This window comes from Clarias gariepinus, chromosome 12 (assembly GCF_024256425.1).
Source record: "Clarias gariepinus isolate MV-2021 ecotype Netherlands chromosome 12, CGAR_prim_01v2, whole genome shotgun sequence".
Taxonomy (NCBI): domain Eukaryota; kingdom Metazoa; phylum Chordata; class Actinopteri; order Siluriformes; family Clariidae; genus Clarias; species Clarias gariepinus.
Window position 1 is genome coordinate 32,323,495 of NC_071111.1, and position 25,576 is coordinate 32,349,070.

A 25,576-nucleotide genomic window follows, 5' to 3' on the forward strand; every position below is an offset into this window, starting at 1 on the left:
GGAAGCAGTCAGAGCAGTCTGCAGAGGAGGAGTGTGTGTGTGTGTGTGTGTGTGAGGAGGAGGGAGCTCGGGCTCAGACAGGCATCAGTGCTCTGAGGCAGGCAGGCGACAGGGCCAGAGGCGGCTGCAGTCCGCTCTTCTTCCTCTTCCTCTTCTTCATCATCCTCTCTTCTTCATCATCCTCTCTTCCTCGGAACAGAACGCAAGGACGAACCTCAGATCCTGATTCTTTTTTTCTTCTTGTTGTTGCTTTGATCGCACTGATCCTTTGCGCGCGTGCTCGGTGTCTGCGCCGGTGGGACTCGATCGCAGCGCACCGGGTTTATCCTCATCATCATCATTATTATTATTATTATTATTATTATTAATAAAAGCCCGTTCCGCGTCTCATCTCCGGCCTGGATCACGATGCATTAGGGTTTTTATTTATTTTTTTAACCCGTTCTTTGGCGGTCGCTGTTCTATATTATATCTTTATATTGTTATAATTGATTATATTTTAGAGTCTTTATATAGTTTATTATATTATATTGTACGCGGCGGCCAGGTGTGCAGACATTAGAGAGGGACAGGAGGATATCGCGCTGATCCCCGGGCCAGTGTGCCGCGCTGTCTCTGCTCCAGGGCCCGGATGTTGTGAGGATGCTCTGCCTGCGCTCACTGGAGTGTTTATTCCCGCGTTTTAACCTGAGCATGGGGATAAGGTAATATCCCCTCCACACCCACACAGGGCTCCGGCTCCAGCTCCGTCCTCCTGCTTCAGTCGCCTCCATTGTCTCTCCGATCCGGGGATGTTTGTGTTTCTCTGCCGCCCCGCGTTTGATCTCTCAGCCTTTAAAGCTCCTTTGATCTGGCCGACGCGCGAGCCGCGCTGTGTGTGTGTGCAGTGAGAGGAAACATGCAAACACCTGAGGAGAACCACCAAGGTAACGCTCTTTATCCCCTATACACACTCTGTGTCTGTGTGTGAGTGTGTGTGTGTGTGTGTCAGGGAGGGGACAGGGTTCTGTCTCAGCTCCATATTAGGGGCTCATATGCGGCGCGCGCTAATTATAGAGCCATCACTGTACATCTCTCCAGAACTGCGACAGAGAAAGAGAGAAGAGAAGAGAAGGGGGGGGGGGGTGAGAGAGATAGAGAGAGTGAGAGGGTGAGAGTGTGAGAGTGAGAGAGTTAGAGAGAGTGTGAGAGAGTGAGAGAGAGAGTGAGCGAGTGAGAGTGAGAGTGAGAGAGACTGAGAGAGTGAGAGAGAGAGAGTGAGAGAGAGAGAGAGAGTGAGACAGAGTGAGAGAGTGAGAGTGAGAGTGAGAGAGAGTGAGAGATAGAGTGAGAGTGTGAGAGTGAGAGAGTTAGAGAGAGTGTGAGAGAGTGAGAGAGAGAGAGTGTGAGAGAGTGAGAGAGAGAGAGTGAGAGAGTGAGAGAGTGAGTGAGAGTGTGAGAGAGTGAGAGAGAGTGTGAGAGTGAGAGAGAGTGTGAGAGAGTGAGTGAGAGAGTGAGAGTGTGAGAGAGTGTGAGAGAGAGTGAGAGAGAGTGAGAGAGAGTGAGAGAGTGAGAGAGTGTGAGAGTGAGAGAGTGAGAGAGAGAGTGAGAGAGTGAGAGAGTAAGTGAGAGTGAGAGAGAGATCACAGCCTGATCACAGAGGCAGTAGTATTTAGGTCAGGTTACTACCCGAGCTGATGGACCTGTGGAATCTGTGAGAGTGTGCTGTGAGCTCAGGGATGGAGCTGTGGAGCTGGGATTGAGGTCAGTGCTGAACTGTTACCTGCCCTGCACACACACACGCACACACACTGGTGGTGTAGATAGAAGAGGTCTAAGACAGAAAATTCCATGAAAAAGATTATTTAATTAACCAATTTATGTATTTATTTATTTATGTATTAATTAATTTCTTTCTTTATTTATTTAGCTTGGTGGAAATATTTATTTAGGCATTCTTTTTAACAATTCACTTTAACAATATGTCTTTCCCCTTTTTATCAAGTGAACATATTGTTTTATTTTATTTTAAGATTTCAGACCTATGGTGCAGATAATACAGCTCTAATGCAAAAAAAAAAAAAAAAAAAAATGCATAAAATATATTTTTTAAATTAAACACAATAAATAATTCTCTAAGCAATCTGCAGCTTAACAGCAGCATTTTTTATTTTTTTGCATAGAAAATCAGCAACACCGATATTTTATATCAGAATATATCTGGTATATCTAATATTTATTATTATAAGATTGCACTACAGTATATCAAATATGAGACTTTTTTAAATAAATGATTTGGATTTAATTTCATTATCAGATTATTTAGTTTTAATCTTAGAATTAGAACCTGCACATAAGACAAGATGACTTCCTGATGAAAATCTTCCTGATATTAAACCTGGTGATGTAAGCGCACGCTGTCCCCAACCGTCTCGGGAAAAAAAACAGCTTTAGTTCCAAATGTAATTCTTACATTACAGTTATTTATAATCCTGCGTCAAATAAATTGCCTTAAAGTGGAACATGAATTAGAGTTAAAATCTTTTTTCTTTTTTTTTCTGTAGAATGTGGAATTTCTCCATGAAACACTGTACTGGAACATTTAAAATGAACAAACCTGTGATTATGTAAAAAGACAAACAAAAAAGATCTTTATTGGCAGTAAACAATGCAGAATAATCATTTTAAAACCATAAGGACTTATAATAGTCAAGCCTTATAAACGTGCGTCCATCATATTTACTGTATGTCAGTAGATTGTGTAGTGAATGATGTTACTAGCGGCAGGGACGTGAGTCATAACCCAGTGCCGAGCCGTCGCTAACACAGAGCCGTGACTACATCACAACTTCACAACCGCGCGGCAATGAACATTCTGTATCACTCGTTACACAGAGCTAACACCAGCCGCGGCCCAAGGATGGGTCAGGGGGTGTTTATGGTCCACACACACACACACACACACACACTGTGTTTCAGCAGGACGAACGGGACCCGTGTCGTCCGAGCTCATGGTAATAAACTGTAGTGTTGTGTTTTACATTGCTCGGGTGTGTACACTCACACTGACAGCACACACACACACACACACACACACACACCGACACAGCTGTGCAGATACACACCGAGTGTACACACTGCAGGAATTAAAAACAAACCGAGTACGGTATAAACACACACCGCTGGCATGACCAAGCTCTTCGGCTCTCTGTCTCACACACTCTGTTCTCACACACTCTGATCTCACACTCGCGCGCTTGCTAAGGTTTGTCGTTTTCAGTCGTAAATAACCGGGTTAGCCGAGTCGCCCGGTGATTGTTTTTCAAATAAAGTTCCAACACGCTGGACTGTGATTGGGCATCGACCCGGAGGCCAGAAATGCTGCTTTTCACTCCACGACAAAATTACATCACTGATGCGAAATGTTGTACTGGGAGGTGACTGGATCGAAAGAATGTTGTCTTGTGGGAAAAAAAGTAAACATTTTCAAAATATCTGCTTGTCATGTGACGCAGTCTGTAGGCAGCACCGAGGCTCGGGGTGTAAACAGGCCGATCGAGGGGTGGCTGGTTTCGATCTCGCCTCCACTCTGTGTGTGTGTGTGTGTGTGTGTGTGTGTGTGTGTGTGTGGAGGTTGCATGTTCTCTCTGTGCATGCTGGGTTTCCTCTGTGTGCTCCGGTTTCCTCCCACAATCCTGATTGAATGTAGCTGATTAATGTTTCCAAATGACCAGTGGTGTAGGTGTGTGTGTGTGTGTGTGTGTGTGTGTGTGTGTGCACCCCATTCATGGTCCACCACAGGATATAAGTAGTGCAGTCAACAGATGAGTCTATAACTGACACGGTCTCTCTATCTCTCTCTCTCTCACACACACACACACACACACACACACACACACACACACACACACACACACTCAGTGTGTAATTCAACACCTCTGAAATCAGTTAGATCAGAGTTACACTGTTATTGTTCATGTATGTGTGTTTAAACCAGGGTGTATTTATTAATGCTACATCATTCAAGTACGCTCCATACAAGTGTGTGTGTGTGTGTGTGTGTGTGTGTGTGTGTGTGTGTGTGTGTGTGTGTGTACATGTGCACAGCAGTACGTGGGTAAGGGTCAGGTGTCCATATACTTTTGAACATATAGTGAATGCAAGGATCATATGGTAAGATGTCTGCGTGCAGTTTTGTTTCTGACACCATCATGCATGTGAAAGACAAACATACAGAAAATTGAAGTTAGGAACGTTGTTAGGAACGCCACATTAGCTTGACATCTGTTCTGCGGATCTGCTGCTCGAACATCCCGGAGGTGCTCCTGCAGATTTAGATCCAGACAGTGAGTTTTATACAGACAGTTTTATAATGAATTCATAATTTATATTCCTGTTAATCTGCTTCGTGATAAAATTGTTGTACAAATACATTTAACTTAAATTAAAATTGGAGCTCAGACATGGCACACCACCATGCCAATGAGACCCTGGCGATGCCAACACCACAGGACAATTTTAAGTAATGTAAATACACAGTAATACGAAATAACTTCCTTTTTTGTTGTTGTAGACTTCAGCTGCGTGTGTGTTCAGTCTTGATACGAAGCCACTCTGATTACTTCCCTCTCATCAGTAGCGAGCAGTGAAGGGTGTGACCGCTGTACTCTACAGTCTGTGTATAACTAATGAATGTAGTGTTTTCACCTCTCTAAGCTAACTTGCTATCTTGGAGCTAATGCTAACCTCAGGCTTTGGCTCACTGCAATAAAGTTTGAATTTGATATTCAAAGTTACTTCTTTCGGTATAAACATGACTCTACACTCCTCACCCACTTTCTCACTAAATAATGGGCGTGGTCTCTCGAAATCAGCACGACTCTGTAGTGCACTCCAGGAATTGACCATCCAAAAGTCTTGTGCAGGAAACAAATAACCAAAGCCTCCATCACCCCATTGCCAAGACACCGTGCCTGTAAACATATTCCTAGGTAAATGCTGGCGCCTGGCATTCAGAATGGTATTAAGGGATCTGGCATGAGCCAGGGAAACATTCACCACACCATTACACCAGCAGAAGCCTGAACCGATGACACGACACAGGCAGGCTCCACAGAGTCATGCTGGCGATGCCAAATTCTGACCCTACCATCTGTACCTCGATGACAAATCAAGATCCATTAGCTCAGGTGATGAGGTGTCTCTGCGAGTCCGTGTCCACTGGAGCCTCGGATTTAGTGCAGACTTCAGCTGCTTTTCCTGATCCAGCTCAAGGTCTTCTGAGATGCGTTTTGAGAAGGTCTTCTGAAGTTTTCAGTGCAGCTCGTAACCACCGTAAGTAACGGTCAGTCTCAGCCATCATGTACACTCCATCCTGTGGAAATGTCCCGATGTGTATCTGGATGGGGTTGTGTAGTGTGCTGTAGCACCACATGAGTGAGCGGGTGTACAGGTCTACTGCATAGTTATATAAAGACAACAGTGTTTTTCACACTATCCTCCCATGATGCATAACTCCAATTTAACAAATGAAACCCCAGACCCCCAAGAGACATACACACACATATACACAAACACAACACAAGAACAAACTGAGAAAAGCCTAGACACTGTTAGTGAAGATGTACAACTGGTACCAGGCGATAAAAGAAATATATATATATTATTTATATATTATTATTACAGTATATATATATATATATATATATATATATATATATATATATATATATATATATATATATATAAACACTACAGTCCCCATCGACTTCAACAGGTTCAATATGAGACAGGACAGTTTGTTCTAAAGTCTTCTTGTTTTACTCTCTTTGGTGGCCAGGTGGGTAACATCCTGGTTGGGGTTCCGGTCCATTGCAGGGCACATGCACACACACACACACTCTCACTCTATGGGCAATTTGAACACACTAGTTACAGTATCCTTTCCTACATGTCTTTTGCCTGGTGGAGGAAATGGGAGTACCCACAGGAGAAGATGCAAACTCCACACACACACACATCCTGTAAGTCCTCCATTAAACAAAAATAAAATGTTCTGCTCAGGTCACTTAAAGAGGGGAACACTTAGACCCTCAAGACTATTCATATGAGCGGCTCCTGATTCCTAATAACTGGCCCAAATGCTCGCTGTTACACCCTCATGTCCTGGATCACGCACGTCTCTAAATGTCAAGTTGGACCACTGCAGGGAGTTCAGCACCATCGGGGAAAGGCATGTTACAAACACACAAACAGAAAGGTTGTGCATGTACTGTAACCATCACGTGGGTAACCGGGGGGCAGTGCTGGCTCAGACAGGTAAGGCTCTGGGTTACTGATTGGAAGGTTTGGGGTTTTGAGCCCCAGCCCCGCCAGGCTAACACTGTTAAGCCTTTTTAGCAAGACCCTTTACCCTGAATCCTCCAGGGAGCGCTGTATTCTGGCTCATCCTGTGCAGCATCCTGACTGGGATATGCGGAAGCAAAAAGAACCCCAAAGCATTTTACTAAGCTATAAGGTTCGTGTGACAAACCATTGGATTTTAATCATTTTATGACTAGCTGCCTCTTTTGGTCCATGGTCACACATTAGTACCTCCTGGTGTTTCTGTTTCTTATTTTTTTTTTATGACCTAGCCTGTCTCAATTCCCGTCTCTCTGTACATGGAGTTTGCATGTTCTCCCTGTGCTGGGGGGGTTTCCTTTGGTTATTCTGGTTTCCTCTCACAGTCCAAAGACACGCAGATTAGGCTAAACGGTGTTTCCAAATTGCCCGTAGTGTGTAAGTGAGTGTATGTGTGTGTGTTTGCCTGCGATGGATTGTCACCCTGTCCAGGGTGGACCCCGCCTCGTGCCCTAAGCCTCCTGGGATAGGCTTCAGGCCCCCCGTAACCCTAAATACAGGATAAAGCGGTATAGAAGATGAGTAAGTGAGTGAATGTCCTGGCCTGTGTATTTTCTCTATTTTCACCTTAAGGCGGAGTCAGTGCTTCAGTGAAGCTGTAAGTGATACTGGATGTCCAGCAGTCACCGCTCTGCTGTTATCAAACCCAAACACATTCTTAGATAAAAGGCCTTGGCATTTTTTTTGCCGATTGTGTTCTGGAGGAGAGATCACACCTTGGTTTGGGTAGCTGTGACATCGGCATGCTGCATGCTGTGTGGTGTATCCTCTGCTGCGCCAGCTTTGGAGGGATAGTGGAACAGCAGACACGTGTTCCTGAAGGCACCCCGCTAGCTCTAATGCAGTGTAAAAAGCATTTCTGGACAGGTGGAGACTCGTGCTTGCTGGGCCTCTGTGGCAAGTACCCGGGCTTGAGGGCGGAGAGCTTCTCCAGCAGTGTTTAAGCCAGCTTTATGAGGGTGTGTGTACAAGCCTTCTGCTCTCCCTGACTCATATCACTGAGAATGATGCAGGACTTCTGTACTCGTTATCTGTTCAGATATGAATATTATCTCATTAACGCTCAGGACCATCTGTGCCAGTGTTACAGAGACAACATTATTCTTCTGCACGAGGATGTCATAGAACATCTTCTAACCAGAAGTCAGCTGGAATAATGCAGGGTGGCTGTGATAACATGGCGAGGGGAAAGGTTAGGTTTGTGTTCGTACCTGCAGCAGGGTGTACCGCGGGCACGTTCGGACAGAAAGTAAAAGTAAATGGCATAGTGTGTATCTGTATAGATTTCCTCTCATTGCAGATTCCTAATGAGCTGTTTCTTTTTATGTGTTATTGAATCCAGTCTAAAGTCATCATCATCATCATCATCATCCCTGTGATTAATCTAGCCAGGTTCTGATAGTGAGAGTAATCAGGCCTTATTCACTATTATTATTATAATTAATCCTTTATTTAAACCTTTAATTAGATGTAAGGTTTGTTCTGATCGCCTGGGTGTTTTCCTGTTCAGGTGTGCAGTGTTACAAAATGGCAGACAAGAACTACATTACCCATCAGCCCTGGCACATCACATGACCTATTCAGGTCCACATGTTGCTCAGGCTGCTTCCCGTTTCACAGTGTACTTCAGAGTGCACTCTGAAGTACAAAACCCAGGACAAAATCCCTCTATTTGGAACACCCAGCCACGTCACCAGCACAGACATCATTTCCACTGTGCGTTACCATGGTAACGTAAGCACCTTGGATATCTGTTGCTGCTACTGACTGTACATCAAGACAAAACTTGTGCATTAGAAAACAGATACTGCTGGAATATAGATAACTTAGATACCTAATTTACATGATTCACATGTGCTTCCTAAAGAAACTATCAGCCCGTGTAATGTTAACAAATTATTGTTTAAAATATACTGAGATTATTTACAATAATAATAATAATAATATGTCATAATAATGCACCAGGTTCTTGATAATAATAAATGGTGTATGAAGTTAACGCATTGTGTTGTGTGAGCCCTGTGTCTTTTTGCGCTCCACCCAGGCGCATGGACTGATGGGTAATCTTCTGACGAAGTGAAAAACCCTTATTCACTTGTTCCCTACACTGTTCCCTTTGAACTCAGCAGTTTCGCTCCCTATGGTTTGGAATCGTGCTTAAGATGGCTGAACCCCCTGTGCGTTGCACTTCTCGCGAAACGACTAGCCAATCAGAACACAGCATCATACTTGTTTTATATGTAACTAATTAGTAACGTACCACTGTGTTTTTTCGTTAAGCTTTTGTCCCTTATTTCCAGAAGTGGGAGATACCGCAGTACATGTACTATGTTACTATACTTAAGTACATACATATTTCACATATTTGTACTTCACTTCAGTACTTTTATTAGAGGACACTTTTCCACATCCAACAAAGTACCAGGTGTTTGGGATCAGAGGTGGAGTCGGTTTTAGACGGTGATGAGAACAGTACGTTTTTATGTGAAAATAATTAAAATTTTACTTCTGTAAATTTAAAATACAGAATACTCACCTGAGTTAAAAGTACAAATTTACATAAGTCCAGTAAGCTCTGCAGTTCCCTTCAGTAATGCTACGTCTCATGTTCCTACTGTATTTTGTTTGTGTTCTCATTAATGTTTATTAGATTAGTTTATCAGATTACGCAATAACTGTAACTGGTGTGTGAGCTTGGTCATCAGGCTGGGAGACGAGCACACCCTGCATATACAGCGCCCCCCACTGGTATTTAAAGTGCACTCACAGGGAAAGCTGATCACGAGGAGCCCAGGTGCCCTGTACCGCTACTCATTATATGTCAGGGTAATAGTCAGTAATTCTGTGTATAAAGGGAAGTAAAATCATATCAAAAACTAAAACTTAACATAAACCGTCTAAGGATCGATCTGGGTGATACTTTACGGGATATTTTCAGATGCTTTCATTGGAGGATTTTTAAATATTCCTGCTGGAACAGAAGCCAAAATACACAGCCATAAAATAAATAAATAAATAAATAAATAAATGGAGATTTGGGGGCGTGTCTTTATGTAAATAAGCAAGGCTTTGCACAAGTAGGAGAATTTAGAATGTGTAGGATTTATTAATCTTCTTCGTGTACAGCTTGTGTGTGGGCGTGTAGGTTTCTGATAAATCCCAAATTCCTAGCACATGGCTGGTTCTTATACACACACACACACACACACATACACACACACACAGACTTAGAACATGTTGTTTGACAAATTAGTTAAAAATCTACAGACAAAAATAGCGAGATGAACACGGAGCAGTAGCTGAAATCACTAGAGTTTAGCTCTCTCTCCTCTTCTTACAGACGATTGGAAACGGTTATCATAATGATGAATTATTGAAACTAGATTTCAAAATGCAGCTGCGCAATGAGGGATATTGATACAGTATGTACGTTAGCCAAACAGGAAGTTAGCTTTCCTATATATATCTATACACACACACACACACACATCAAGGTGGTACCAAACAGTTTGGAGATTTTCACAAGCTCTGTTTTCTCGCCATACATCCTACCTCTGATTAAAACCTGGCAGTAGAAGGTGCTATTGACGGTCTGGGCCCTGGGGACAAATTCTCCATACACAATGCCTTGAATGTGGAAAAAGATGATGAGCATGTGACCGAGCTGTGGACCTGCCTCAACGTTTTCGGCTGTGGAGATGATTGGCGCTTCCACTGTGAGGACCGTTGCTTCGTCTCAGGGTCGTACCCGTAATAGTCTTCGACATGAAAGGCCCCGGTCATCCACTCCACGTTGACGGGGTTCTTGGCAGACTTGGACTTGACTATGGTCCAGGTAGAAGGTCATGTTCCTTCTGATCCTGGGTCAGCAGCCAGGGGATGAACTTGGCAACGACACGGCGCATGATCACATTCTTTATCAGATTCTGTGAAGTGAATTCTGCCAGCACTTCTTACACTGCCAATACCAATTTTTCTCCCCATACTTACGCCATTCCATCACTTAGCTGGAGCTTTATCTCAGACCTCATGATTCTGTGACATGATTTTCATGTTTTTAATGCATCTTACAACAACATCTTACTCTGCCAGTAGGATTCCAATACCAATACCAGCCAATCAGAGACCGGAGGTGGGTACGTTGTGATGACCCGTTTCTGGTCGGGTCGGGTCGGGCGCTTTGGGCTCTTTGTCTGCCGGGCCCCGTGTGCGGTGGTGTACTGAGTGTTCCGGTGCCTTTCTATAGCCACAAGTATTGACTTTTTTTCTCTGTGATTTCTGCTGTTTTTTTCTGTGAGATCGTAATAGAAAAGAAAGCGCGACACAGCATGGCTTACACCAGGGACAGTAACGTGGACTCTGAAAACTGCACTTTTTAAAGATGAACAAACAGATCAGTGTATGTTTACTTTTCCTGCTGGAAGTTTAAAACCAGTTGGTCTCAAATGTTCCGAAACCATGGTGGTAATAAAAAGCAGTAATGTGAAGCGCCACTAGGAGATAAAACACGGCCCATTAGAGCAAACACATCTGCAGCAGTCTGAGGTCAGGGCGTGTACAATACCTGAATGAGAGCAACCAGAGTGCGTTCACATTTATTTACAGCCCAGGAGCGTGCTGATGGAGACGCACTAAAGACTGATTGAAGATTGTTGTTTGTTATTACTGTACATTGCCTTACAGGGAAATGGACACGACCATCAAAGATCAAACTGTCCACGAAAAAAATGATAATAAATATTATTGAAATGCTATGGAAATTCTAAATAGCCTATTTTTTGATGGATTTACAGCGAGTGCATGTAGAGAGAACTGAACCCAAACACAAACATGAAATTCAGACCTCGGCTTAAAGAAGATTTTATTGACCTGACGTTTTTAAGTTTGAATTCAGTAGCCCTGCTCTAGACCATGCCAGAAGATCAGAATCCCACAAGTGTCAGGTTTTTCCTGTGATGTTGACGTCAGACGGGGACGCTGGCCTGTGTTCAGGACATTTCCACCCCATCTCTGAGTCAAAAGCCTCACTAACAGGCAGGACAGTACTGCTAAAGGTTCAGGCGTAGGAAAAAGTACACACTGTTCTTCTTCAGTGTTCGGTCACTTTGTGGGAAACAAGTTAATGCTGGTCCACATTTTTTTTTGGCAGTTTGTCTGCCATCAGAAGACATTATACAGTACGTGGAACCTGGAGAGAGGACAGTTATCACACAATCACACAATATCACACAAATATAACCAGAGTAAATTCAAAATGCAGTTTTTAGATGATGAGTTCATTTATTAAGAAGAAAAAAGCTGTCCAAACCTACCTGGCTCTTGGTGAAAGTAATTGCCCCCTTAAACCTAACACCTGTTGTGTTGCCACCCAACAACACAACCACGGCTACAATCGAGCGTTTGTGATAACCGGCAGTGAGTCTTACACATCGCTGTGGAGGAATTTTGGCCCGTTCTTTTTTAGGATTGTTTTAATTTAGCCACACCGGAGGGTTTTTGAGCTCGATCGGCCTGTTTAGGGATCTCACATGAATTTAAATTCGGGCTTTGACTAGGCCTCTCCAAAACCTTTATTTGGTTTTTGAGCCATTCAGAGGTGGACTCGCTGGCGTGTCACTGGATCACAAACCGATGGCTGGACATTCTCCTTAAGGATTCTCTGGTAGAGCGCAGAATTCATGGTTCCATCAATTACGGCAAGTCGTCCAGGTCCTGAAGCTGCCGAACCCCAGAGCCCCTGACCATCACACTACCACCACCATGTCTCACTGTTGGTGTGATGTTCTTTTTACACAGTATGATATGAAGTAAAATGATTATACAACTGCTAATGACCTAAAATTTAAAATAGAGCTTATATACATAATATAAAATATGAAATAATAAAAAACGATAGAAAACCTTTAGCTGCCAGAATTTACAATATCTACAAATAATAAGATCAAGTAGAATTGAATTGTAATGGCATTTGGATATGAAATTGAGAAACTTCTCCAGTTATGAGCGAGACAATGTGCAGAATAACGTGCAAAGTTCAAAGTTCCAGGATGTGCAAAATGTGCGAATGTGTATAAATATGTAATGTGTAATGTGATGAGTAGTGAGATTGTTATTGTGTAAGAAAGCAGAGTGTTGGGTCGTGTGTGGTGTTGTGATGGAGAGTCCGTATAGCTGCCTGTTTCTCATCTGTTCTCAATTTCGTCGGATTGTTTTGCTTTTTGAGATCTTTTAGTGCGTTTCATTTGTCAGACAGGTTCTGGTTAAGTGATTTCAGTGGGAGAGTCTGGTAGTGATCAGGCCTGGGTGTGACACGTGAAATTTATGCGAGTCTTAATGATGGGTGAGCGTGATGTCTGGGGTTAAATGAGGTTCCCTCTATCACCTGATTCAGGCTGAAACAGTGCTGTGTGTCTCCAAACACTCTTTACACAAAGATCTAGCGGTTGCCAAGTCCTGCTGGGTGAAGCCCATGGATTAACAATCCGTGATATCTACAATAAATATATAACAAATCATGGCAAGAAATCCAGTTGCAGATCACCACAGATCACACACTGCCCTGAACATCAGCGTATCTGGACAAGTTGCTTTCTTAAAGAAAAATACTTAAATGTTTCAGCACCACAAAAGCACAGAACACGTTTATTCATCTGCGTCAGAATCTCGATGCTAATTATTTATGAGTTGAAGCCAGTCAAGTCGACGGAGCTGCGCTCGGCTAGGACTGACTCTTCCTCTAAATATAGCAAGTATACAAGCGGCAATTATCAGGGTCACAGCGCATTTCACAAACTGCTCCTGGGAGGGAACACGCAGTACAGTACGGTACGGTACGGTACGGTAAGATACGGTAAGGTACAGTACAGGAGGATCCTAGAGGGCAGGTAGAACAACATGTCAGTGAACCAGTTCCAGCTTGAGCATCCACTGCATCTTCTGTGTGAGGAAAGAAGCTGTGGACTGCCATCAAGTCATTGACAGTTAATTACAGCCTGGCAGCTCGGCTCCGTCAATCAGAGAGGAAATACTACTTACTGGTCACGTCTCATTCCTGTATAAATAACACACGATCATTATAATGGTGTCTGTTCAGCGCTTAGCGGAGAATCAGATCAGAATAATACACTGAGTTAGAGTTAGATCTTTACCCAACCATACAACGAAATGGATGAAGGTTAAACTGTTAGAGCCTCAACTGCATTGTGGACCAAGCTTTAAAGTCATGGGTCCGTGTAGGAGCGGTCCAGTACCGAGGGGGAGTTTGGACAGACGCTTGGCGTACACTTAAGGTGAAGCCTGAGAGGTTTAGGCTGATATTAGGTGTGTGTGTGTGTGTGTGTGTGTGTGTTTGTGTGTGTATTTCTGACCCTGTGCTGGTTCTCAGAAAACTTGTGCTCCAAATTCTTGTGGATTTCTGTTGGTAATGATGTGGTTTTGAGTGTATAACATTCTGCTCCAGAAAAAGACCAGTTCAGAAATATAAATTGCTCAATACTGCCATGAGGTCCATATTCATAATGTGTGTGTGTGTGTGTGTGTGTGTGTGTGTGTGTGTGTGTGCGTGTGTATGTGTGTGCAGTAACGTTTTGACTGCAACTGGAGTCATATATGTCATAGTGACATAAACACTGGCTGCTATGTGTGTGTGTGTGTGTGTGTGTGTGTGTGTGTGAGAGAGAGAGAACAGATACACACACTCTAACACTAGACTCATGACTGTCGACGTCTGTTATTGTAATCAACCCCGCCTCACCAAACCATCAATATCCCTCAGACCTGTAGACTTGTTTTCATCATCAAACTAAAACCAGTAAGTGAACTGGGAACACTGGGAGCCAGTGAGTAAACAATTCAGTCACATGATTGCAGTTTGTCTACTCCTGTGTCCTGTAAATGTGTGTGTGTGTGTGTGTGTGTGTGTGTGTGTGTGTGTGTGTGTGAGAGAGCAAACATTCCAGCGAAGTTTCATAACAACATCTTTCCCGTATTAAGACACTGTGACGTCGGATACAGACGACAGCATCATCCATCTAATCATATGACATCAGATTCACTTTATTTATCATGTTTATGAGAATCATTTCTCTGAACAATGGGAAATAATCAAAAATAACTATATATATATATATTGTATGTGGAATGACTGTACATGTTTTTTTTATTTTTTTTTTTTCGATAATTTCCCCAAGCGTTCCTCAAGTCGTAGTTGTGGGCTGTACTTTAAAGTTTCACATTTAGCTAAAGCGCCTAGCGTACAGAGTTCAGACTCCATCTCCTGTCGGTGTGTGTGTGTGTGTGTGTGTGTGTGTGCCCTGCATTGGATTGGCACTCCATCCTGGGTGTACCCCACCCCGTGCCCTGAGCTCCAGCTCCAGCCCTCTGTGACACTGTACAGGATAAATGGTATAAAAAAATAAATACAATTAAATAATAGTTAATATTATTTTAAAATAATAAAAAAAACAAAAATGTTAATGAAACATTTAATTTAAAAAGATTTTAATCTAGATTAGATGAGATGAGATTCCAGATAGAGTAGGTGACTGTGTGTGTATTGACTTGAGGACCGACCTGAGTGATGCTCTGTGTGTTCCACACAGTGAGGACGTAGTAACGAGTATTACAGAAGGGAAATACTTTACTAAACCCTTTATTTCATGTACAGTCGATCCTAAACAGTAAGCTAATGTCAGTAACGAGATAATGAAACACGCTGATTAGAGTAGTTACCTTATTAATAAAGGCCACAGCATGAGTTTTTACTGCACTGATGTTATGATCCGTGTATGATGTTATGTTGTGTAACGTCCTCACTTCATAGTCGGTCCTTATCTTCATTGTCCATCACTGTGCTCCGTGCTTTTCACTAGTTCTCTCTCAAAACAGAACTAAACCAAGAATGATGCAGAACCCAGAAATGCTGTTGTAGAGTAACACACACCTCAGCTGATCAGATCAGACAATCCAGTGGTGGGGTGAATCATTTATACAGATGTGTGTGCTATAGAGGATTCTAATGCCTGACTGTCCGGCAAATAAACGCTTCTTCTCACTGTCTGTTTAATTATCATATTCTAATAATTATGTATATTAGACGGTAAATAATGTGAAGTAGAGTTAACAACAAAGCCAAGCATGAACGATCACCTGCACACAGTCAGAATCTGCACACACAATCAATTCATCATCAGATTGTAAAAACCAAATATAATCCCTGCGTTACTCAGAGGGGTTTGAGATTTATTTGCCTGTTCGTAAACCTGTTGTGGTTTATAATCCAGGTGATATGCAGATGTTTAGACAGCGTGTACAGTACCTGTGGCCATGGGGAACTCCCCGAGGTCCGCTTCACACACTGTAGTGTACGCGTTCAGCCTCATGATCTGGCTGTGTGTCTACACCCTGTTTCTTATCTGATTTAGAGTTTTAACTTCAAACGGTCAGGGCTAGTAAACTGCTCGAGCGCCTGATTGTCAACAATTACCTAAAACATGCTGAGAACTCAAGGCTAATCAGATGTCCAGCTTACGCTACTCAGTCAGATAACACACACACACACACACACACACAGCAGTTTGGATGGATTTAAAAGAAGCTGAAAGGAGTTTTTACGACTGAACGCCGAGGGGCGGCCTGAGGGAGGACAGGGTTATATTCCTCAGCTTGTACTTTCACAAAAACATGAAGGTTTTACTGTAAAATGGAACTTAGAGGAGTTTTGCTTTCTTTTCGTACTGCATGTCTGACAAATCAAAATATGTCTATTTACCAGCATTAGCAGCAGGTTTCCTGCTGGACCAGATGTTAGCATTTAGCGCTCTTCCTGTCGAGCGCGGCTTATCGCTTCAGTTACAGGAGAAAAGGAGAGAAAATGGATGCATTTCAGTTGGGAGGTAAAAACAAATGCTATTATTATTATTATTATTATAGTCAGTGCAGTTATCCTAACATCATGTAGGAAATGTTGATTCAACATCAAATGATCAAAGTAATTCTATCTACATCGTCCCAGCATCTGTAAAGTTGTCGGATTGAGACGCGTTGTCCCCAAGACGCTTTAACGTTCCTGCTGGAGTTTCTTTTATAGAATTAAACTGAATCGAATTGAGTAATATTTGACAATAATAACATATTCAACAATAGACTTTTTTAAATACTTGAGAAATATAAAATTGCATTGCAGTCTTGTTTTAAATAAGATAAATGTACCATGGGGTTAATAGAAATTTTTTTAATCATATTTTAGAAAAAGGATTTTGATTCTATTCGCAAATCAAATGCTGTGCTTATGTGTCGTGATCCACTGCTGGCCTTTCAATTCTTACACACTCATCCTAAAGTACTGGAACAGCGAGGCCAATTCTATTGTTTTATTTATCCACTATGGACATTAAGGGCCGAAACGAAACTTGAGATAATTCACACTTTTATTTTTCATTGCTTAACACTAGACGTATTAAACAACTTGGAACAAGGCATATTTTGTTTGAACCCACCCATTTTCTAAATAATCATAAATATTGGGACACATGACTGACAAGTGTGTCGTGTTAGACTGGTAGTTTAAGCGATTAACCAGCATGATAAACCAGCATGAAGACCAAATTGCTATTTATGGGAGAAACACAAGTTATTGTGGAGCTGAGAAACGCAGAACAGTCAGAGCATTGCGCAATAACCACCAAGAAAGCAGGTGACCAAGCAGATGACACACCAGTCAGTGACATCAGCAACACAGCTGTGCATATTGTCCATATCTCAAGAACCAGTTAGGTTTACGCTCACGAATATCTGTCATGATGCTGGAAGCTTTTTGCTTTACTATAGTAAATAATATGTGAAACTTACTCGTGTCAACTTAGAAACACATTAACAAACACAGTGTGAAGCTTAATCATCTTCTCCTCCTTCTTTCGGCTGTTCCAATTAGGGGTCACCACAGTGAACCATTTGTCTCCATCCAACTCTGTCTTTCACATCTTCCCTTGTCACTCCAACCTGCATGTCCTCCCTTTCCATATCCACAAACCTTCTCTTGGGCCTTCCACTCCCCCTTCCTGCATGCCAACTCCATCTCTAACATTCTCCTCCTGATATACCCCTCATCCCTCCTCCATCACCTCCATCACTCATACAAACCATCTTTATCTGGTCTCTCTTTGTTTTTAAACGTCCTATCTGCAGTGTCTCCCTAATATTCTCATTCCTAATCCTGTCCATTCTTGTCACTCCCAAAGCAAATCACAGTATCTTCAGCTCTGCCACCTCCAGCTCTGATTCCTTTCTTTTTGTCAGCGGTGACGTCTCCAAATCGTACAACATCACTGATCCCACATGTCACGCTAAAGAGGCAGAGCCCACTATACTCATGGCTGGTTGTACAGATTTACACAAAATTATTCAGGAAAAGATTCCGATGTCTGAATGCCTAAGAAAGGAAACGTTTGGCAGCCCTCATCCAGAGTCACTTACAATTATCAAATTACACAGTGGCAGCTTGCTGGTGTTGGGATTTCAACCCATGACCTTGCAGGCAGTAGTCCAACTCCTGCTCCCAGTCACCATCTCAGAGCCATTAGCCTACTGGGGTGTTTTTCACATTTCTGCTCGCAGACACAAGCATAATTATTGTACAATTATGTCTACAGTAAAATGTCCTTCACATCCTATTTTCTTTGTTCTGAAAGCATAAACATCTTTTGAGCAATTTTGCCTTGTCCACCCAACTTTAACCTACTTGCCTAATATAGAAATGTTGTATTTTTTAAACTGATCCTAAGACATTTGGCATCAGATATCGTATCGATTTTAGACCTAAACATATTGATCAGGAACCTGCTAATACCAGACCTTATACCAGTCAGTCTTACTGGTGTGGAGTTTAAGTTACTTACCGGCTCTCACTCTGGATTGGTTGCATCAATTCATTCAATTCACGAAAGGAGAGTTCGAGCTAAAGTTCTGCCAAGGATGCTTTAGTTTTAGGAAAAAAGATCTTGATAGGTTTATTTATGATGAAATCCTTTGCTTTCTTGGCTTAACTGCTTAACTTCACATCATTATTCTTGTTTCTGTTAATTCCTTGTTGTCAAAAACAGGATGTGAGGCCATACCTCTGTGCAGTTTTAATGTCTTAATGCCACCTTTAGCAATATGAACTCATGTTCACAAATAAAACTGTGCTCATTCGCATCTTGCCAAGGCTACTGATCACTGCTAGTGAGGCAGTATCTCACCAACGACTCGATGTATCGCTATTAAATTTATCTTCTTTGGAACAAATGCTCATGGGCTCAAAGGCATCTGGTCTTCTTCTGTTGCTAGGAGACCAGAAAGTGCTTGGCCGCTTATTCGCTGACTGCAGCTATATTTATTATGATGCTTCCATATGAAGATCTTCAGCAGTTCATAGAACAATTTTAACACTTTACATAAAATCTGGTAGAGTGATCGACAGCTGTCTCCGCTGCCCACACGACCCAGGATTAGACTGTGCTCTGATTCTTTATGGCACGTCAGGGTAAGCGGATGAAGTTCAGCCGTGTTGAGTTGTGTCCCGACAGCTCTTTTGGTTTCTTTCTAAATCAACCATCAGAACAAGTGTGTCACTGCAGTCTATGACCAAACCAAATCAAATGTGTTTATCTGGTTTTTGGTTCAGACACAGGACACTTCACCCATAATTTGAATTTGATGGAGACGCTGGTGAACAGGAAGTGAGGTCATATCTCTGGAACAGTGTGATGTATTCAGAGACCAGGACCTACCCCAAGAAGATTTGTCGAAAATCACCCTAAAGGGTTACTAGAAGTGATATTAATAAAATTGCTTATGACTTTCGAACTGCTTAACAAAAGGTCCCAAGTGTACTTACAGCAGGTCACTTGTGGGTCTATCAAACAGGAAGTCAGCCATATTTTTTTGTTCTACAAATTGCTGAAATCCATCACAATTCATGCATAGCATCCAAGAAAACTTAATCACAAAGTCACAGAGCAGTAAGTAAGGTCATAACTCAGGAAAGAATTGCTATGAAATATAAATTCTGTCCTTGCACACAGGTGCTTGGTCCTCTGGAACTAATGGGCGACTAACAGGAAGATATTTGGCTTGCAGCTGTATTCAGAACTGGAACTTGGATTTGCATTAACCTTGAAAGTCTAATACAGGACAGGACTCTGAGGTCACAACCAAAGTTAAGAACAAAGATGTGAAACTTAGGACTTAAACCAAGAGCAAATGTCTACGGCACCTCATTCTTCACGCAAAAGGTCCAACAGAACGTACCTGGGCAACAAGCAACACCTGCCAGACACATGTTCAGAACGTTTTGTTCATTCGAAAAGTGAGTCGGTTCCAATGAAGGGTGTGTGTGTGCGTGTGTGTGTGTGCACGACAAGTGAAACTGTTGCTGTACCAGTTTGTTTTACACCAGCGGTTATGGTGAGAGAGAACACTTAAGTTCAGATGCAATGTGTCAAATATTTATCATTTAATAATCAACAACAATAAAATAAATAAACAAATGAATTAAATATAAAACCATACAATTAATGTAAAACTTATCTTAGTAACATTATCTAATGTCCAACAACTCTGAATTATTTAATTGTGAGATCATAATGACCAAAAATTATTTCTCAGGTTTCTAATATCTAACATTTTTATCAGTCACATACAAACACATTCGATTATAAATGTAAATAGGACTGCTCGGTATAGGGAATCACCATGGCAACAAGACATCACGCTCCCACTGGCTGTAGGTTTCCTCAGTTGCTGAGGCCAAATTTTCCGTGCTGGTTCTTGTCCTTAATGTGGATTTGAAGTTGAATAAAAATTCTCAGGTTACATCTGGATTGTAACCCCAAATCATTATACAGTACGTAGATCTTATTACACTGTCACTGCTGAGGTTTCACCCGACCTTCTGTTTGGTGTCTGTGGGACCGCACTGCATTGTGGGTTTGCATCTTTGAATCTAAAAAAACTCATTTAGTACATTCTGGCAATCATCATTAAAAAAAGGTTTATAAAGATGTACTAAGATCTGTAGGAGGTGTAGCTAAATATATACAGTATATATACTCTCTCTATATAAAGTAGATGACAAAGTTAAACAACACAAGTAATTCCCCAACATTTTTAATGGTGGTATTTATTAATTTAGTGAATTTTTTGCAAAGATTGTTCTTGCAGGTCTTTCTGGCAGGTTTTGCTTTCTGCACACTGACCTGACCTCCCTGACTGATGCAGCACAAAATCTTGAAGTGCTTAGAAGTAAAAAGTAACTCTTTATTTATGATATTTAATAAAAGATACGAGTGTACTCGCCTCCTCAGTGTCAGATTATCAATCTGTGCCTCTTTTAAAGCCTCTTTATGTACTGAGTTATTTTTATCAGTCTGAACTGAACATCACTGGCTTTACGGAGCTTAAGCATGTAAGATGGACTATCCATGATCTGCTGGTTGTTAAGACCAGTAGGTGAACTGGTATTGCTGTTTGTTAGTCTCTTTAACATTTTGGTTTTATGGTTGACCTTTTGCATGGAATCGATTATATTTAATGGCATGATAAGTCAGCGTCTTTCTGCCTGATTATGGTCTGTTAATTATTTTCCTGAATTTCGCCTAGTTTTTCACCCACATGTTCACATGAAATGTGTCTTAAATAACACGAGATGTTCCAAAACAGGGACAGGTATAACACTCGAGTGACCTGTCTGAGACCCAGCCTGGGTTCAGGTCAAACTGCAGGACTGAGCGTGCCCGTGCCTGGGTAACAGGTGCCCTATTTGCTGTGCCTGACTGCAGGTTGTATGGCATGTTGGTTCGTCCTTGGCGTCTCCACGCTGTCATTGGAATCATATATTAAATACACCAGCAGGACTGTTTTGCGTCTCTTTACAAAAACTGCTCGACTTCATTCCTTCATCGTTGTCTTTGCGGGAGAGATGCCCGTCCTAGTCTGGCTCAGTGCAATTTCATCTACAAAGGCAGACGTAAACCCACAGTGCAGAATTAATGGTAAGAAAAGTGTGTTTTTATAACTGCAAAAATAAAAACAAGTAGTGAAGTTAAATATAGTGGGCATGATAAGACAAAAGCATCAATAAATCGGTAGAAAAGGTGAAAATGTTTTATTTTTGTTTTAAAACATCAAAAAACGCTGCGAGCACAGAGCAGTTGGAGAGTTTAGAGGACTCAGCATGTGATTAGTAAGAAATGCATTAACATTATGTTATGTTTTTAATAATAAATTTGTCATAAATTAGGCTACTCAATCACTGATGATGATCCAAACAATCATCACCGGCGGTTGGTTTTGGTTTGCAGCACATTAACATGTAGATCTAGGTGTACCAGGAGAATTAAACTCATAGAAGATGCATTAGAACAAAATGGATTGCTGGCAGGCTAATGCTAAGTTTAAGTCTTTATCTTCACTTCATTCTTGAAGAAATTTAATTGAAATGAAATTTCATGCCAGCTTCACTCTGGGGAGATTCGCCTGATGATGTATAATTGTTCCCTGATGTTTTCCCCCACAATAGACGGTGCTACACTGTCCAAGGCAGACACTACTGAGAGGTGTTTAGGCTCTCAGCCATTCTGCCGAGCTGCATTTCCAGCACACTGTGTGGTTGACTGGTGTCTGGGAGGTTATCTGTGACTGCAGCTGTGAAGGGACGGTGTGTGCACCTGCTTAATGCTGCAGGGTTTATGGTGGGAATTTTACCTGCCTGGGACTCACCATTTACCCCCAAGAGAACTGTGATTATTTTCCTAACAATGTAGATACCAAACATATGAATTAAAATACATGGGTAGTGCTTAGAAGATTCTGTGTCACACCAGTGGAATTCAGAATACCTTTCCTCAAGGATGATGTTTGTTACGTGTATCAGCATTGAATTCATTTAAGCCGCAACGGTCAAAACGGTCAAACGGTCAGCAACGACTGCCAAACAAAAAGTGTACAATTAAGGTAAAATACTCATAATATTTATATTATGTTTAAAAAAAATTTAATTTACAGAAATTATTCCATCTTGTACAGAGAAACACTGTTATTTTACAGATTTGTCCTTAATTTATACGATTAAACACCTTAATTACCACATCATTAGATGTGTAGCAGCTTCACAACTGGCAACACAAAAAGTTGCCAGTTGTCACCTGACCGAAGTTATACAGGCCAAAAATTTGGCGTGTTTGATACACACGTGCTTCACATTTTGTTCCCTTTCAAAAGCTACACTCGATGCTGCGTGAAAACGCTATGGAAACATCTTTTTGTGTTGCCAGTTGTGAAGCATGTATGTATCAAATTTTTGGCCTATATAACTCCGGTCAGGTGACATCATCCAATGAAGTGCACCTGCAGGTTATAAATAGGAGTGAACCGGAAACATTCCACAGATCTTTTTGTCTTCAGGACTGACTTCGTGTTTGCGCGTGTGTGTTTACAAAGCAAATTAAGAAAGTGTTTAACTCACCAATATGGCAGAGTTTCAGACTAGATGCGTCCCTCCGTGTAATAAACCTCTTTTGGAGGGTGATCTTCACAATTTCTGCTTCGAGTGTTTGGGGGAAAATCACGCTCACCTCGGGCTTCAGGGAGAGTGTGAGCACTGTGACCTCCTCCCGATTTAAGTGCTTCGCGCATTCCTGGGGATCACGCGCAGATCTGGCAGACGTGCATGAGACGGAGTCTCCCCTCCTTTCTCTTGCACTCTTGCCGGATCGGGAAAATTTTCTGTTCACTTCTCAAGCACACTCTGGTGCTTCTTGTGAATGGGCAGGTGAGACATCCTCTCTCGCGTCCGCGGAGATGGAAATCTAAACTAAAAGCACCTTAGAGCGCTCCTCTAGTGACAACAGAGCATATAAAGTAGTAACGCGTGCGGTCGAGCAGCTGCATATTGACTGGCCGCAAGAGCGCGCTTCCCTCAAAGCTCGAAATTAGATGACAGGTTTCTGGGGCTATCGGCCGTTCTATGGCTGCTATGGTGTCTGCCGAGAAGCACCTGTGGTTAAATCTCTCGGGCATTAAGGATAAGGCGTGCGATCCTCCTTGATGCTCCCATCTCGCCTTCCGGCCTGTTTGGCGACGCCGTTAATTCCGTCACCACTAGGTTTAGGGAGGCAAAATTATATGAGCAAGCTTTCGGGAAATTTCTTCCCCGCTGTGCTCAAGAGTCGTGGCTGTTGTGGCGGGAAACGCAGAAGGAGAGTGTGATGAGCCAGACACCCCCTCGTAAAGATTGGGGTACGGCTCGCCACGCTTCGCAAACCACCTCAAAGAGGTTGAACCAGCACACTGTCTTCTTCACAAAGAAGAAGCCCTGAGGCTCATGTGCCCAGGACTGTGGGGGTGGCTTTCCCGGGGAGAGGTGCGTAGAATTCCTTTTGAGGATAAAGTGTCCTCCCTGACACCCCCACTGGTGTTTTGGGCAACACCGGTCCCCAATAAAATGTTAGTTCTTCGGTCTTTTCCTGCCATGTTTCAGGATGTTGAACATCTAACTGGACTGGACATCTCTGGAGTTACAAAAGTTGCTGGGAAAAGGGGCCATAGAATATCTTCCCCTACCAGACAAAGAGTCAGGCTACTACAGTTGGTATTTCTTGGTTCCCAAGAGGAACGGGTGCTGCGTCCAAGTTTTAGAAATAGAAATATTGCCACAACATCGCTTGCAGGGGGCGAAGCTTACCAGTATCGGGTCCTTCCATTTGGTCTAGCCCCGCACATAGACGACTGGCTGGCCCAGTCTTAGGAGCTAGCATTTCGACATCGATATGTTCCTTAAAATTGAGACCCAGCGCCACGAAATGCGAGCTCTTTCCTGTTCAGAGGACAACATATTTGCGGGTCACATGAGATTGATCGTAAGGTGGGCACAGCTGTCTCCCGCTCGTGTCTAATCCATTCTTAACACCCTCAAGGAACACAAGCTAGACCAGAAAGTGACCGTTCATCACTTTTAGAGATCTTTAGCTCTCATGGCAGCTGCATCCACGGTAATACTAATAAGCCTTCTGCACATGAGAGCATCTCAGTTGTAGCTAAGAACCAGGGGATTTTACGCCAGGGCCAATCCCAAATAAGAGTTACGCGCCAGGGGCTTTGTACCCGTTCTACAGTATGTGGTTTAGACCCCAGTTTTTGACTTTAGGTCCCACTCTAAGTCCGTCTTGTTGTCGCAAGATGCTAACGACAGACGCTTTCCTCACGAGCTGGGGTCGGTCTAAGATGGCCGTCCAGCCCAAGGGAGCATCTTCTCGCCTGTCGCATCAATTGCCTCGAAATGATGGCTCTATTTCTGGCCCTGAAGCACTTCCTCCAGCAGTTGAGAGGCTACCATGTCCCAGTGCGGGTGGACAACACTACGGTAGTCTTGTATATAAATCGTCAGGGCGGACTGCGCTCGAACAAGCTAGCACACCAGGTTCTGCTTTGGGCACAGGACAAGTTCCTGTCCCTCAGGGTGATTTACATTCAGGGGGATATGAATGTGGGAGCAGATTTGCTGTCCAGACAGGCTGTGACACACGGGGAATGGAAACTCCACCCTAAAGTAGTCAGTCAAATCTGCACAAACAGCACAATGTCCCCTTTACTACTATCCGACTTTTCCAGCTCCCCTGGGTCTGGACGCTATGGCCCATACGTGGCCCAGATTACGCCTTTTTGTTTTTCCCTGATAGCTCTGCTCCCAGGAGTGCTGGCAAGAGTCCGTCAACAGGGTTTTCACCTCTTACTGATAGCGCCCTGTTGGCCGATCAGAGTGTGGTTCTCGGATCTAATATCTCTCCTCGACGGCTTGCCGTGGGCGATTTTAGTGAGGAGGGATCTTCTGTCTCAGGCGCAGGGGACAAAATTTCATTCCTGGCCCAAACCCCGGAACCTTTACTTTTGGCACCTGAGGGGGACCAATTAAGAGATGCTGGTCTTCCAGCCAGTGTCATCGAAACAATTTAAAGTGCTAGGGCTCCCTCCACTAGGAGAACTTATGCCCTCAAATGGAGTGTATTTGAAAGTTGGTGCATGGCAAAACATGTAGACCCAGTCCACTGCCGAATTGTTTCAGTGCTGGAGTTCCTGCAAGAAAAGTTCTCCTCTGGCTTATGCCCTAGTACTCTCAGAACATACGTAGCTGTTATTTCAGCTTGTCATGTTGTGACCGACT

At 42.7% G+C, this 25,576-nt stretch overlaps 1 protein-coding gene across 4 annotated transcripts in view; it reads left to right on the forward strand.

The window, feature by feature from the left end:
• The first annotated feature begins 626 nt into the window (after window positions 1-626).
• cacna1c (calcium channel, voltage-dependent, L type, alpha 1C subunit) overlaps window positions 627-25,576 on the forward strand; it is a 235,836-nt gene continuing 210,886 nt past the window's right edge. For all 4 annotated transcript variants that reach the window (XM_053508748.1, XM_053508750.1, XM_053508747.1 and 1 more), the window contains exon 1: window positions 627-926. In XM_053508748.1, the coding sequence (XP_053364723.1) occupies window positions 899-926 (28 nt within the window). In that variant the 5' untranslated portion in view covers window positions 627-898. The remainder of the gene's footprint in view (window positions 927-25,576) is intronic.